Genomic DNA, 16,592 nt, shown 5'->3' with positions numbered 1-16,592 from the left:
TTAGTCGTCTACTAAATTACAGTAAAAAACTGATTGAATGTGTTTTTTTCAATATTATAAGACGGCTGACAAAATACAGTGTACAAGATGTAGGCATACCAGCCAAGGTTACCTGCATATAACCAAATAAAAATAATTACATACATTCAACCAAGACCAACATGAAGTGCCTGGAGATAATCAATAAAATTAGCAATTTTTTACATCACTGACGCTCATTGATGTAACCAATTGATCGTTTACACAAAAATTTGGAGTTACATGAACATTTAAAAAAAAATTGGCTGCTTTAATAAAGGTGGAGACTGACCGGAATATTTCGTCATAACATCGCTCGCGGCAAGCATCTGAAACTATAGATGGAGCGCTCGGCTCGCTGTACTGACTGCCTGAATGCTCGCATCGTAACATGTTACGTTAAGATGAAATGCTCTGGTCAGTCTCCACCTTAATAAAGCAATGTGTACTGATTTTTATATTTTTTAAAAATACTACGATATTTTAAAATAAAGTTTTATTGTGATGCAATGACTCTGTAGTCAGCTAGGCCAACTAATTGCTGACTCGGGAAAATCGGTAGTTAGATCTCTACATATATATTATTTATTAGTAAATACTTATCCTATTCAACACTTGTAATATGGCTTGAAATAAAAAGACGAAAGTATGGGAGTATGAATTATGTATATTTATAACACAATATATATACAAAAACTGTTCACAAATTTAGTAAAAATATATAAAACTAATTCAGATATGGCGGTACATTTAAGACATGTACAGTACTTATGAACATTATATTTACATATTACAAAGCTTCAGGCTAAAATTGCCGGCACAAATCCTTTGGTCCCTACCATAATACCACATTTACTTACATAGAATATTGTCTATTTTTAGTAAATTATAAATAACTAATAATAAATTGACCTCGCGAATCAAAAGGGCAATTGCCTAATTTTGTTTATGAATTGAAAAATATTGTTTTACCACAGGATAATTATATTTTCCTTTCAATGACTCGACGGAATATTTAATATTTTTATTTTGCTTGCTTAATTACAAAGCCTCCTCCTCCGCCTCATTAGTGTAATGGTCGGCACGCTTGGCTACCGTTCTGGAGGTCCCGGGTTCGATTCCCAGGGGGGTCAACTAAATATGAGTGATTTTTTCACTCATTTATTTACTCAATATTACCCTGGACTGTTACCTGAAGCGGAGGGCTGATCACCTTTCCTTCGTGTGTTAGTGATCAAGATAACACTGTGTTTATATAATGCAGTGCCCTATGCACCATTGGGGTGCGGATAAGGGTTTGAATTGAAATTACAAAGCTATTTAAGTTATTAGAAGACACAAATATCACGCTGTTTCCTAAGTCTTAGTAAGTCATCACAACAGAACTATCCATTCTGCCAATACGTATTACATATTCCACTTTGTCTCCTATTGAAAGACTGTTATTATTTGCAATAAACTCATCTTTACATTTTTGTTTAATAAATTTTATCCATGTTTTGCTTAATAAATTCGACGACTACATTTTAACCCGATGGTTGCCAGAGACGAGATATCTCGGCAAATGGCGGAGTGCCCGTATGGCCAGAGACGAGATATCTCGTCAGTACTTTTGATGACGTATTACTCCGCAGTTTTAACTCATATTGACAATCTGTCAAAAACGGAACATACATTGCCATCAGTTGAAGTTGTCACAAAATATTTTATAAAGTTTTTAAATACTTTTAAGTGATTTATCGGTATCACTTTCAGCTGACAGTTGACAGATGTCATTAGGGCTACCACTCAAACCACTTGAAATATTGATTATTTTAATCGATTGTTTTGAGCGCCAGGGGTTTTTATTTTGCTCAATTTTTTTGTGTTTTTCTTATTATTTTAAAATATTCCATTGATAAATAATAGTTGTGTGTTAATATTAAATTTAATAAAAACTTGCGTGTGCGACTTAGTGTGACAACCCTGAAAATTTGAAACTGGTTTAACTTCAAGAATAAAACTCTAACAATCGATGCGGGATATAATATTTGGTAAGTAAATTATAATTCAATAAAAACAACAAAAAAAAAATCTTTAGACAACTTTTTTTTTTCAAAAAAATACTTGGCCTGTTGAGCACTGCGGCGTAATTTATTTGCGGCTATGAAAAGGTTAATGATCATGCTCTGCACCCAAGCTTGAATAAAGTGTTCATAAATTGCATGAACCAGCATAGTGGCTTGTACTAAGTGGGAATGAAAATTTCCATAACATCAAAGAGCAGCAGTGAGGCACTAAAAGGTGAATTATTAAGCGTGTTACATTCCCTCCACTTTATTTTATCACCAGAATTGAACAACTAATTGCTTAATAGTAATTAGTATCCACCATAACATTGACCAAAAATTACTTATGTATCAAAAAAAAAAACTTTTACTTGGTACTTTATAAAATTGGTAGATTATTTGTACCATTTGACATTTATAAGGACTTCATTATCAAATGTGTGATCCAATTTTGCAAAAGGTATTTGAATTAATTTATTCAAATTAACCAGCAAAAAAAGACTTTTTTCATTAGCACTAATGTAAAATCTAAATAGACAATAGAATAAAAATATATCGCTCACTCCTTTCAAGAACGTCATAAATAAAAAAACTTGATTTTTCAGGAAAACGTTTTTAAAGTTTAAAAATATAATACAATATGCTAAAAATAACTATCAAGCCACTTATTGAACTTCTTACTGTGCAACAAATCTTTTTAGGTAAAACCTGAAGGTTTTTTCTCTATTTGAAAAATATTTAGTATATTTAAAAAAATAATTAAACAATACCTTTTATTCGAAATGCAAAAACAACACTTTCTGCCCTGTAGCGGGTAAATATTAAGTTAAAAATATGCCGCTTTTGCTGGGATATAGTACATTTTCTGGGCATTCCGAAAACATGCACAACTGAAAATTGTCGATTTTTGATTTATGACGTTCTTGAAAGGAGTGAGCGATATGTTTAAAAAACAGCTTTATAACTTAAACATTAATTTTTACAAACTTATAAATTAAAAAGATAATTATTATTAATACTAGCAAAAGTCATTTTACATACAAAGCTTGGTTGTTTCAGTGAATAAGCAACAAAAAAAGTGTCATTAAATTTATAATTATTTCAGCATTAATTTATAGTATTTTGGATTGTTTTCCTTACATGCCTTAATATTTATTTATCACCAATGTGAATATTTTTATCCACGTGGAAACAGTTATGTGGCCATAGCAAATAGAGATTCAATCTTCAGGTCGTTGTCACAGGTTTCTAAGAAGCTATATAATATTAGATATTTCTGTAGTAAAAAGTGCTTTAGGGAAAAAGTATACCCATCTACTTACACATTTTGAAGGGTTATTTTTATGCTTGCGAAGCGATTTGATAATTATGCACATATAGTCAAGACCTTATTAAAGAGATTGGTATATAATATTCATATAAAAACATTGGATAATTCCTTCTATTCTGTCTTTGAAATGAGGCCGGTGCATAAGCTAAAAATACCCTTGCCGTCCTTAAGCATCAATCGACCGAACGGGTAGAAATACCTTTCCCGTCCTTAATGTGTTAATACAATAGTTTCAAAACCCTATAAACAGTGAACTAAAACATACGCATACTGATAACATAAACAGAATTAAATGATAAAGCAATATTCATTATTGCCTGACAAGAAAATTCACATTTTTGCTATTTGACAGGGGTCTAAAACCCTATTGAAATGAACTGTTTATAAAAATTATGATATTAAAAGAAAATAACGATTCAGTCTATTTTTAGAGGCACAGTGACTGAATTTTACAGTGTCAATCGTCATTTGGATTCCATTAAATTGTGCCCAAGATTTTATATATGATCTACAAAATTAAAATCTCAAGAAACATTTAAAACAATATGCATTTTTATTCATTAAAAAAGGTATGAGAAGGAAAATGGAATGCATATCAGATTATTACAATACACAAGACATTTTTTTATCTATTTCTACTAGAAAGCAAACTATTTTTCACTCTGCTCAAATTAAAATATACAAGTACTAAATTTACAAATAAATATGTATTAACATTAAACTGAAACATATTATGTTTTTGCATTTATGCCTTTAATTAATTAGTCTTAAACTCATAATTTCAACAATTTATTTCTTTGAATGGAAGGTGAGTGATTCAACAAGAGACTTAAAAAAAAAAGAATTTAATGTAATAAAATCAATAATTTTCAGTAAAAAAAAACTGGGATGTTTTAAAGTTATCTTTAAAAATTGAGAAGGCAGTTTCAGTTCCTTTTGGATAAAAACATTATTGGTGTTTTAATATGTTATCAAATAACAACTTCAAAGTCTTAAATTCATAGTTTTAACAATTTATTTCTTTGAAAGAGAGGTAAGTAATTCACCAAGAGACTTAAAACAATATAATGTAATAAGACCAATAATTTTTGGTAAAAAACTGGTACGTTATGAAGTTATTATTAAAAGTCGAGAAGGCAATTTCAATTCCTTTTGAATAAAAACGTTGATTTTAATATGTTACAAAATCAAATAAACGACTTCAAGGTTTAGTTGGCAAATCAGACGGAACGTTGTCAATATAATTGGCTGGAAATTGTCCCTGTCTATTTCCAATTTGTCCGTACAACCAGGAGTCGTTTACCTTAGAGATGACAATTATTTGACAGCCAGCTGAGAGTCCCAAGTCCCCTTCCTGTTCAGGTACAAAGTCGTACATGGCAGTGGCCGTGCAGTGTTGCGGTTTGGCTTGCGGCAATGGTACTGAAGGTTGGTCGGAGGCCTCGGAAAGCGGGACTACAATTTGGACGAAATTGGCCGGAAACATGCCTTCCATTCCGCAGCGAAGTTTTCCTTGCATCCATTCATCGTTGAGTTTTTTGAGTAGTCTGATCTTATCGTTCGCCTTGAAAATCAAACAAATTAGCATTGCAATCGTTATAGCACAATTTTGAATCGCTCCATTGAGTATTTTACTTTTAAAATATTTTACACATTTGGCAAAACCAGTATTTTTAACCTTTCCGGGAGTATGGACGTAAATGAATGTCGTTCCGAATTTTCCTTAAAGGAGTATCGACATTAATGAACGTCAAAAGTCCATCTGCCAGTTGGTATGATGTAACTTGTATAGCAATGACATCTGTGGACTTTTGGATGTAATTTTGTCATAAAATAAAACCTAGATATGGTAAGTTTTATATTTTTAAATAATTTCTATCTTCATTATACATGGATTTTGTGAAAAAAAAATTCATGTTAATAGAATCCAGTCTCCAAAGAGTCGGACATCAATTAAATTTACTCCCGGAAAGGTTAAGTGCATACATAGGACTAAATAGGATAATAAACAATGAATGATTTAGCCTTGTTAAGATATTTTTTAAACAGTGTAAAAAAAACTTTTTTTATATTTGAATCGTTTTATATTTAAGAAACCCGTATATCAGAAAGTAATCTATGCGCGAATAATTGCAATAATATGTTTATGTAATATACTGAACACTGCAAACAAGATGTCCTTCATACATGACTAGTAGTGCAAGATGTGAGGAATATTTGCAACCTGGTGGCTATTAATTTATAACATCTGCGTAAACTAAAATGTGACAGATTACAAAGCTAACAAACTTTACTGACGAAGAATCATAAAAACATTTTTAACTAATAATCCATCATTTCTTTTATGTATAAAAAATAAAAACACTTTCAGACAACACATGTTGTATTTACTCGCAATGGCGATTGATAATCCTGAGATTTAAAATTGACATTTGAATGAGGGAAGCCATAACAAAACTGAAAAATTTACTTGAACATGGATGTTTTTAAATCAAATGACTTTATTTAAACTTTCCCTTATGGTGCTAAAAAACTTCCGGGTGCAACAGTGATATGTATTTTGTAAACCATATGAAAATGTGATTAAAAAACAAAAAACAATTTTTTTTAAATATTCTGTTGCTTTTATTGACCATAGTTGAAGTAGAAATGTAACAATTTTGTAAAGTTGGCTCTAGTATCTGAAAAAATGAGAAAAATATACATCGCAAGTAGCCGCCATAGCTGGCGTAACGACATGACTGCCGCGCAAGACAACACTGTCGCTTCTAAACACACTTTATGTAATACGTAATTATATTACGGAGGAATCCAAAAACTCTGAGTCCGTATCTATTATATTTTATATTGATATTCTCATTTTTAAAGTCGAGTTGTAGTAAATACATATCACCGGGAGTGAAAGGTTAAAGATGTTTTTTTTTTTTTTATATGATCATCCGTGTCTATTTTTCACTATCAAGATAAAGAAAACATCTGTAACTTTACTGATCGAATAAAAGGTACATAAATATATTTAGGATAAGGACGACTCACTCTGAACGGAAGATCGTCTTCATGCGTCCCGGGGAAGTCGTAAAGTGCGATTCCGTACGGTTCTTCTGTCACAGTCACACTGTCGAATGAAGGCTGCACAGGGACGGCGATATCATCGGGAGTCCATTCGCGGGAGGATGCTTCATCCACCAGATCCTCGGAACACTGGACTATGGGCGGAGGGGGGGGAGGAGGCACACTCGGCATTGGAGGGGAATAATCACCGTCTTCAAATATACTTCTCTCCGGATAGCTCTCCTGAAAATTTAAATTTGGATTATTATTATGTTTTGTTTCTAGGCACAGGTTGCCAGTGTAGAAAATACGTACTCCAAAAAAGTATTAACACATTTCGGAGGGGTATTTTTTACACCTGCAGACCACTGGCGACGGGATTTGATAATTATGTACATATAGTTAAACCTTAACAAAGAAATTGGTTCATAATACTCTTATAAAATTAAATATGTAATTTCTTTATTTTCTGACTTGAATGAGGCCAGCGCTGAATGTAAAAACACCCTTCCCGTCCTTAAGCATCAATCAACCGAACGGGTAGAAATACCTTTCCCGTCCTTAGTGTGTCAATGCATAATTTAAAAAAATTCCTCAAGTTTAATTTAAGCACAAAGGACCTGTATCCGGATACAGGTCTAAATATTTTAAGGTAGAATGTCCTTCAATATCTTAATATGGAAAAAAAACATATCAATCTACATTTGTAGTATGTTTTTAAATTTAATAATTAATATTAAATTTTTTTTTTTTTTCTTTCCTGCATTATAAGTTACCTTTTTCTATCGCTCCATACAAAATAACAAATCACTCAGTCCCTACCATATTTTATCGTCAAATAGTATTTTCAGTCAGTCATTGTGTTGATTTTATTACTCAAAACTCAGCTTGCAAAAACCTTAGATTCTAACCTATGTTATCGCATCTTTTAGCGTATTAAAGCAGCAGCCATCCAAAAACATTGCACACACCTTGTAGAAAAATATACTTTTCATCAATCTCACAGTCAATTAGAGATCTGTTATCATAAAACTTACTTAAGATATCACTAGAAACTGTTTAGAGTTTGTGTTCAAGCAATTTTCAATAAAAAAAAATTATGGAACATTTAAGGGCATCATATAAAAACATCATTAAATTTGTTTATAAAATTTTAAAGGAAACACATACCCTTTAAGTTTTACTTAGTAATACCACTATTTCTGAAGAAATGTGTAGTGGTGTTTAGTATGTAAAACTTGAATTAAAAATGGATAGATTTTTACCCAAAAACTGACGGCCAAATCAATTAATGAAAACATATCCCTATTATGAAAAATTTATGACCGTTATAAACTGATACTACAAAAATCATCCCAGCTTAACATGGGTTCCCTAATTTAATATATATTTTTCTTAAATGTTACTAAAATTATCACTAGTTACTTTTCTCGTGGCCTAAGATGGATTTTATTTTAAACTTACAAACTACAATTATTAATATTTATTACATTTACTTTGTGACAAGTCGTTTTTACATTTATTTTACAAAAACGTTAGTAATGTTAGTATTTAATATACGGTGAGTGGTTATATACTAACATTTAAATTGCTTCATTTAATTTATATTAACACATTGTAGTCGGGACACGGCATTTGCCGTTTTTCGCGGACTGTCGGCCAACTGCAGGACACGGCAAATGCCGTTTTTGTCGACTGTCGGTTTTCGGCGGGAAACGGCAATATACGGGTTTGTTATCAGCGTGAAATAAAACGCCTTGAAGGGTTATTTGCTATCTGGGTGCTAGGCGATAGTCTGCCGACGTTATTTGAGATGTCTTATTTGAGTTATTTATCCGGATTGGCTAGTGTGCCGCTTCTAAAGGCGTCGCCAGAAATGTAGCGTTTTTATGCGATCTCAATCTCCAGTTTAGTTTGAGTCATTTCAGGCATTGGACTATTTTTCATACCGCTCGCATTATTTTGTTTACTGTTTGATATTTTATTATTTGAATATATTAGCATTGTATGGGGAATGATATCTCGGAGGGGAAGATTATTTTTTAGACTTTACAATGCTTCGACCGTAAGGCCTACAATAAGAAGAAGAAGAAGAAGAAGACAATGCTTCTAAAATTGTGAAATACGCAATACTTAATTAAAAATTATGATGTAATCAAAGCAATTATAATTTATTTTTGATGATCAAATGTCATTTATGATTTCTTTGAAATTTCAATCGAAAATATTATTTGGTTTAAAAATTGTATAAATTTTAAGAAAGCAATATATTTTTGCGCTAATCGCGAAAAACATCCGCTATAGGCTAGTCTATTGTTCGAAGCGAACATATAGAATAAGGATACAAAATTTAAAACATGTAAACATTTCTTACTTGTTATTTTATTTTTACAAACAAAAAAAAAATAGAATGCTTCATATCATCATTTTGCAAAATATTGAATATGCAAATTAGACTTTATTAGGCGTGAAGAAAAATAGTATTTTTGCATAACAAGAAAATCTTTCCATAAATATTATGTAGCCACATTCGTATTACAGCTCCATCATTATTGTTAATCAGGAAATGGTTTGAATTAAATGCGGACATGTGTAGATTGTTTGGTAAATTATACGCCATAGTTTTAGATAAGAGTCACAGCGTCACAGCTGATAGCAAATTCTGGTGAATGGGCGGATTCGTGTTTTGTGAAAACCTTACAATCATGGTGGGAGTATTATTATGTTTTAATTGTAATTTAATCTAATTGCCACTTTACTTGTAATTGTAAAAAAAAATATTCATATATTTGAAGATATTTTAGAATAAAAATCATAATAAACTTTTGTTGATAATGTTTTCATTTTAATGATAAGCAAATACATTATAGCTAGTCATAATAAAAAAACAAATGTGGATTTTTTTATTTGTTTTTTTTTTTATCACTAGATGATAATATAATGTTATCTGATGATGCATCAAAATATTTTGTTTTTAAAATTTTATTGTTAGTAAATGATTATTTTCATTAATTGATTCGGCAGTCACTTTGTGGTAAAATCTATCCATTTTCAATTAATGTTTTACTTAGTAAATACCACTATTTCTTAAAATCCACTATGACACGTGTTTCGGTGCAAACACATGTCACAGTAGATTTTAAGATATAGCGGTATTTACTAAGTAAAACATTAATTTAAAATATGATTATGTTTGTAAGGTGAGGTAATCTGTTTAAACTTCACATGCAAATCAAAGAAAAGGCACCAATTATTTTAACACGGCGAGAGATTGGACCAGAACCTTAAACATGGTGGAACCGAACTACGAATACATTTCTAGACATTCTTTATTATCATTATATTGAAATGAAGAAGATATGCGCAGCAAATCTCATGAAATGCATTGCCATTTTAAAAATATTGCAGGAACACTCACAAGATTTACCATTAATTAGATTTTGTATGACTCGCCAAACTAAAATTTGTATAGTTTGGATCTTCATTCAAACCCTCAATCTCACCCGATGGTACATAGGGCACTGCATCATATAAACACTGTTATTTTTATCGTTAACACATGAAAAAAAGGTGATCAGCCCTCCGCTTCAGGTACCGTCCAGGGTAATATTGAATAAATATTAGAGTGGAAAAATCACTTTTATTTATTTGCCTCCCCCTCCCTGCGAATCCAACCCGGGACCTCCAGTGCGGTAGCCGAGCGTGCTGACCATTACACTTTGGAGGCAGAGTTTGGATCTACAAGTTGAAAAGTTATCGGCGGTAAAAAGTATGTTGGCCTAAATGGAATGGGGTGTAATACTATCTACTGATTATGCAGCATTGATTCAACATAAATAACCTGCTTAGCGGTAAATCCGGGAAGCCGTTTGCTGGTACTTTGTTAAATTTGATATTGTTCTTGTAATGTTCTTTTTAGGTTGTTGACTGCCAACATCGATAAGATTATTTGTGATAAAAATTCTCAACCCCGTTGGTGCTTTTTGTTCAATATTGTTTTTTTTGTCCACATTTGTACTATTCATTGCTAGTTAATTAAAACGGAATGGAAAATTTTTTGCACCAGGGGCCAAATAATGTAGATCCGGCACTGCCTGGGCCCTTACGATAGCTAAAATGCAACAGTAGCTAGGCTACAGAGGTAGACAGTATTGAAAATAATTATTAATAATCTTATAATAAAAAGAAATATATTTTGCCACTACTTTGTTTCCTTCGACTGAATATCATAATTACTCCGCTACATGTCCATAATAAGTTCAATTTCTTGGCAAGTAGGCAGGCCAAAAATACAGATTCTCGTGCCAATGTTTGGTCATACTTGTAAACAAACGCCAGCACTTCACAAACAAAAGAATATTACAACTGTGTAAAGTGGATGAATAAATATTTACCACGTGATTATTTAAACAGGTAAAATTACTTAAAATACTTTGACAATATGAAACCAATGAGATTTTCACAGTGGAAAACATTTACAGTATGTAGACCAATATGGAGAGTTCCATTTTCCAGATACATATTTTTGAATTCGACTCTAGCCTCAGTGATGTAATGGTTAGCGTGTTTAGCTACCATGCTGGAGGTCCCGGGTTCGATTCCCAGGGGGAGTGAAAATAAATATTAGTGATTTTACACTCTAGTATTTATTTAATAATACCCTGGACTGGTCCCTGAAGCGCAGGATCACCTTGCCTTCTTGTGATAACGATCAAGATAACAATGCATCAATATGACACAGTGCCCTATGCACCATTGGGTACGGATAAGGGTTAGAAGACATATTCAAGTCTACATAAAAGAAAAAGTACATATTAATTTTAAGTTCATATGTTGATAAGTTAAGTTCATATGTGTTCAACACTTAATATTATATTGTAATAAGAACTATGCTTGTATTTATTTATTTTTTGCAACCATTGAAATGTTGTTTGATATCAAAAATCGTGACTATCTTATCATTATTTTTATCACAATAAAAAGGAAATCAAATTAACAATGTATGGCATGACAAAACGTGTCAATTTATTAACGTATCAAAATTAATTATTAAAAGAAATATATTTTTAAAACAGAGTGTAATTATTTGGTATCTGTTGTTTTAAAACAATAAAAATTGTTGTTCTTATTGCACATTTAGAGTTCAAAAATAGGAAGACAAAGATATGCGACTCACTAAAGATATAAATTGGAAAACATTTTATAATTAAAATGTAACTTTGTTTTAAAATCACTATAAATTAATCACCAAGTTAGTGCTTCAAATATAAATTATATGGAAAACATTTGATCAAAATAAGTATTATAAGCAGGAAATTTAAGACACACAAGAATATAGAGTAAATGAGACTATGGTGTTGAAAATGATCCGGAATGCTTTAAAACACATATAAAAATATATTTTTAGAAATATCGATATTTACCAAGTGAAAGTAGAGCAGACACCGCTGCCACAAAAAACACGCTTAGAGTGTCAGAAATGAAGACTCTGAGAAGCATAACAGGCAAGAGTCTTCGAGATAGACTGAGAAATGCCAAGATCAGGGAAATATGCGAGATCGAAGATGTCGTTAGGTGGGGAAGGCAACGAAGAAGACAATGGTATGCGCATATGAGAAGAATGGAACCATCCAGACTCCCCCACATCGCATTGTACGGCTAACCCCATGGTAGACGACTCCCGGGCAGACCACCAAAGAGATGGGCCGATAGCTGGGAATCGACGTCGCAGGAGGCTAATCCCTCTTAAAAACAGGCCGTAAGGCCTACAATAAGAAGAAGAAGAAGAAGACCAAGTGAAATTTAAATCAGAATATAAAAAGAAATGAGACTCACCTCAATTGGAGATTGGATATTCAGGCTGTTACTGCTGGAGGAAGATGGAGGCTTGAGACCAGCAAGAGAGCCAGATAACAGGGCCGAGTTCTTTGGGGTTTTCGGCCTTGCGGGTTTAGCCCGAATTATGGTTGGTATCTTGTGGGTCTGAACACTCGATTGAACTGTTTTACCGTTGCACAAAGGGTCTAAAAAGTCAGAGTCGTAAATCGGTCTCGGAACATTTGTTTTCTGAACATTTTTCGGAGGCGAAAAAGGGTCGAAACCGACCCAAGAATCTTCACTATTTGGAGATTTGGAGTTTGAAAAAAGATCGAAATCGTCCTCGAATCCACTTTCAGCTTGTGATGTGTTGCCTCCATTGAGATTGTTATGCCCCGTTGAAGTGGTTATATCTGAGCCGAAACTGTCGACGCTCACTCCATCGCTGCTCGATCTCGTTGTCAACGTTGGCGAACTCGGGGGAGAAGAGAAATCGATCAATGCCGCCGTGTTATTGGTTTGACTACTTTTCGGGGGCGGTAATATAACATGGGACTGGAATTCACTATTAGCCGATTCCGTCGTACTGTACTTCGGCCTTCGACTTATCAAACTCGATAGTATGGTAGGCTTCCTATTAAAGTGTGCCGGTCTCTGCGGGACATCGGGCTTGGGCGCAGAGCTCCTTACAAACTTTGGCGGTGGAGGTCTGGGTGGCGGTTTCTTCTTTTGAATGGGATTATTCGTTGATCCAAAAGGATCGTCGGCAAACAAATCTTGTTCCCATGACGAGGGGGATTTCTTGGAGATCGGGGGTGGCGGGGCGGCTCTCGAAGGGTACTTCATGTCTGAAATAACACATGTTAAGTAAGTCTCTATCTTAGGGTACTCGCGGAAATTCACCACAGAAGCTCTAAAGCTTAGCAAAAAACAAATAAGGATCCTAACCAGGACCTTGACAGGACACTGCAGACTGAGGAAACACATGACATAATCTCACTTCATGACTCCCCAGTATACAGATTTTGTGTAGAGGATAATGAAACGCCAATCCACATTCTCTACAATTGTGACGCACTCGCTCGCAAACGAAGTCACATCCTTGGAGGACCTCTACTGGACTCCGAGAAGGTGAAGCTCCTACCACCAGGACAGGTCGTGAGTTACATGACTCACATAGGTCTTGGCAGTGAGCTGTAATACAGAGGGAGGTCACAATAGACCTAATATGGTCGCAGTGACATAAGGGATGCAAGATTCCTTGACCTCAAAAAAAAGTCTATTTTTTTGTAGCAAATCAAGAAAAAAAGGGGGTGTCATCGAGCAAAGTATATCTCTGAGCAAGAACTGAAATTCGCACTCCTTAAACTTAAACGGGTATGGGCAAATAGATGCTGTCCGCACCGTCCACCTTTCGTGCCAGTCCCGGTCAAAACAGAAAAGAGATTTTTTTCTATTTTTAGCTATGCACCCATACATCGACGGCCCCTACGCAAAGTACTCTATCTGCAAATCTGTTACTTTACAGGAGAGAGCTTAGAAGATTTTTTCAACACATTCTTTTTTAATAATTAACGGTTAAAACTGAAATTTTAAACTATTATTATTCATTCAAAAACACGATAAAAAAATTATTAAATCGTTTTAAAACTTTATGCCTTGTCAAAATTAAGTAGTTAGCGTTTTAGGAGTTCAGTTCATTTCGAAAATTCGATGTAGATATACGTCTTATACGCCTGAAAAATAGGCGTAATTCATTTTTTAAATATATATTTTTTTGTTTTTTATATTTGTAGATAACGGTCAGTTGATAACATACACCAAATATCTCAAAATTTACAAAAATGCAGTTAGAGCACTTTGCGCAGGGCACGTCGATATGATTCTACTAAAACGTATCTTGATTTGTCTTGAAAAGAATTTTTTTTAAATCTTTTATAAAATGATTTTTTTACATGTTAATATAATTTATATTATTATTGAAAATTGTGACAGTCCAAAATGAAGTTCATAAACATTTTTTATATTATATTTATAGGCAGAATATATTAAATCTAGATTCTTTAGTACAAGGTTGTCATAGAAACATTGAATGACATTCTAGCAATAAATTTTATTTATTTGTAATTCATCATTAAGGCACAAATATGATAGATTTTAAAAAATGGATGATGTGATAAGTTTTTGTTTCATTTTACTAAATATTTATATATTTTCTAAAGCAATGAAATGCGTGATATACAATTGTTAAAACAAGTCTGAGTATGTTAACAGTTATGTATTACATGCCATGTTATGTAAACAACTTTTTTTAAATTTCAAACTGAGAATGAGGTAAATAAAAATAAAATATTAATTAATATTTAGATTTACAAAGGTGAGCAATCAGTAAGTACTATTTCATTTAAATTATTAGTTAAAGCTTACCTGAGATAAATGATGAAGTTAAATAAGTCTAACTACAATAAAAGAAAAGCGAGATAAAATTGTACCAAACAAGTCTTTTAATCACTCAATCCATAACCATTTCCTTACTTGGGAGTTCAATTATATTTGTGATGTTAATTTAAAATACTAGCTACCACAAAATAATTAATGACTAGCTTGAGCAGTGACTAGTGATTTAATAAGAATATTTTTGCAAAGCAGTATTTAACATTAAAAAATAAGACGTAATCTGTATAGTGAGCTGAGTAATTTCATATGACGCCACCCACTCCAGTTCACATGTCAAACTGCCGTACTCGTCGGTGCCAGACACGAAGTGAAATGGCCTTCGGGGTTAAACGATTTTGACATACAATAAAATTCTAGCAGCTGATAGTATTAATTACGCGAATTACGTATAAAAGACCTTCGAAAACTAATTGATTTATCTTAAAACTGATAAAAGACAGCGCCGAAAATTACCTTTAAAAAAAACAATATTTTTACAGATTTCACGAAAAATACTGCATATTTTTTTTTAATACTGTATGTATCTCTTTTCATCGTTTCAATTATTACAATGTTCAATATGTTTCGAACGCCTAGACAACATCTGATAAAATAATTACCATAAGCGGATGAATCAACAAGTCATAGGTAAAACAAGTAACTTATTATAAATGAGGAAAAAATATCTTACCCATTTGCTTTCTGGATTCCATAAACTTTTCTTATACAAAAATACAACACATTTATTTATCCCCAGAACATATATCGAGACATTGATATCGTTGAAGTTCGTTGGATAGCATACAAAAAAACTCAACGGTAGATTTTTTTCGAGAAATCCTGGTTCACTTGACAGTATTCTTGTAAACACAATTTTCAACCGATATATTTAAACAGGTTGGTTGCAATTTTAAAAAGGTTGAAAGTTACCGAAAATCCAACCCGTCACCCCGAATCACCCCTTCGATCTACTTTGCCTCCGTATCCGAAACGTAATTTGTAATTTGCGTAAATACAATAATACCCGTGCCCATACAAAATGTACTACTCTTTTTTTCTTTTTCTTCTTTGTCCCTCTTTGTCACTCACTGATGTGAATTACACTTTGACAAACTTATCTGAAAAACGATATCCCTTAGAACTAAAAGAATGTCATACTATTTTTTTAACTTTTTGGATAGTCAAAATCAGTTTTGTATTAAAAATGCGATCGTGGCGCCTCCTAGGAATTCTCTGTACAGTTTGTAGTTCATGACACAATTCAATTCAACCATTCAAAAGTTGGTATTATGGAAGAATGTTGTCATTACAAAGATAATTAAGATATTATTACCTACTAACGAAAAAAAATCAGATATAAAAAAATAGTCTGTCGAACATAAACTATTCTGTACAACTGCAGCATCTTCATTATATGTTCGTCGTACGTTCACTATCGGAGCAGATCGAATCAAGTCGCTTTAGACCTAGATGAAGAGCGAATCTTTTACTTGTATAAAGCTGTTCATGTTCTGTATCAAATATTCATTTAATATAGAAAAATGGATAATAATTATAAAATAAATATGCATTTTCGCACGTTTTTTTAATTTAAAATTACAAACTAATGAAGCCCCTCCCCCACACACAAAAATTACAAATTTGAAATATTTTCCGTGCGGAAAAAAGAACAGTACGGGTAATTCTGAAAGTGGAGAAAGCATGTGTTCTCAGTTATTAATTTTGACAAAAAATAAGAGGCAATCAAATTCGGTAACGTCTAAGGTTTTTTTAGGAATTTAATTAGGTAAGGAAAAGTTTTAGACCATTACCCCAGTAGGAAAGATTTGGCCTGTAATGATCATAGTTTTGAGCTACTTATATGGCACTATTTTCATAAAATACTAGGAGCA

At 32.7% G+C, this 16,592-nt stretch overlaps 1 protein-coding gene across 2 annotated transcripts; it reads right to left on the bottom strand.

Moving 5' to 3' along the window:
* Positions 1-3,186: 3,186 nt before the first annotated feature.
* l(3)05822 (SH3 domain-containing lethal (3) 05822) lies at positions 3,187-15,746 on the bottom strand. 2 transcript variants are annotated; one of them, XM_088278061.1, is made up of 4 exons: positions 15,392-15,746; positions 12,283-13,112; positions 6,433-6,690; positions 3,187-4,960 (listed from the first exon to the last, which is right to left on the bottom strand). In XM_088278061.1, exons 1-4 carry the CDS (start codon positions 15,411-15,413, stop codon positions 4,598-4,600), a joined length of 1,473 nt encoding a protein of 490 aa, XP_088134187.1. In that variant the 5' UTR covers positions 15,414-15,746; the 3' UTR covers positions 3,187-4,597. The 2 variants fall into 2 exon arrangements, with proteins under 2 accessions (XP_088134187.1, XP_088134188.1); XM_088278062.1 differs by lacking the exon at positions 15,392-15,746 and adding an exon at positions 14,692-15,034.
* Between the last annotated feature and the right edge of the window lie 846 nt (positions 15,747-16,592).

Source organism: Brachycentrus maculatus, unplaced genomic scaffold (genome assembly GCF_059751285.1).
Source record: "Brachycentrus maculatus isolate JH-2025_06_01 unplaced genomic scaffold, ASM5975128v1 h1tg000055l, whole genome shotgun sequence".
Classification (NCBI taxonomy): Eukaryota; Metazoa; Arthropoda; class Insecta; order Trichoptera; family Brachycentridae; genus Brachycentrus; species Brachycentrus maculatus.
The sequence above is the reverse complement of the archived record's forward strand: the minus strand, read 5'-3'. Positions and strand labels throughout refer to the sequence as shown.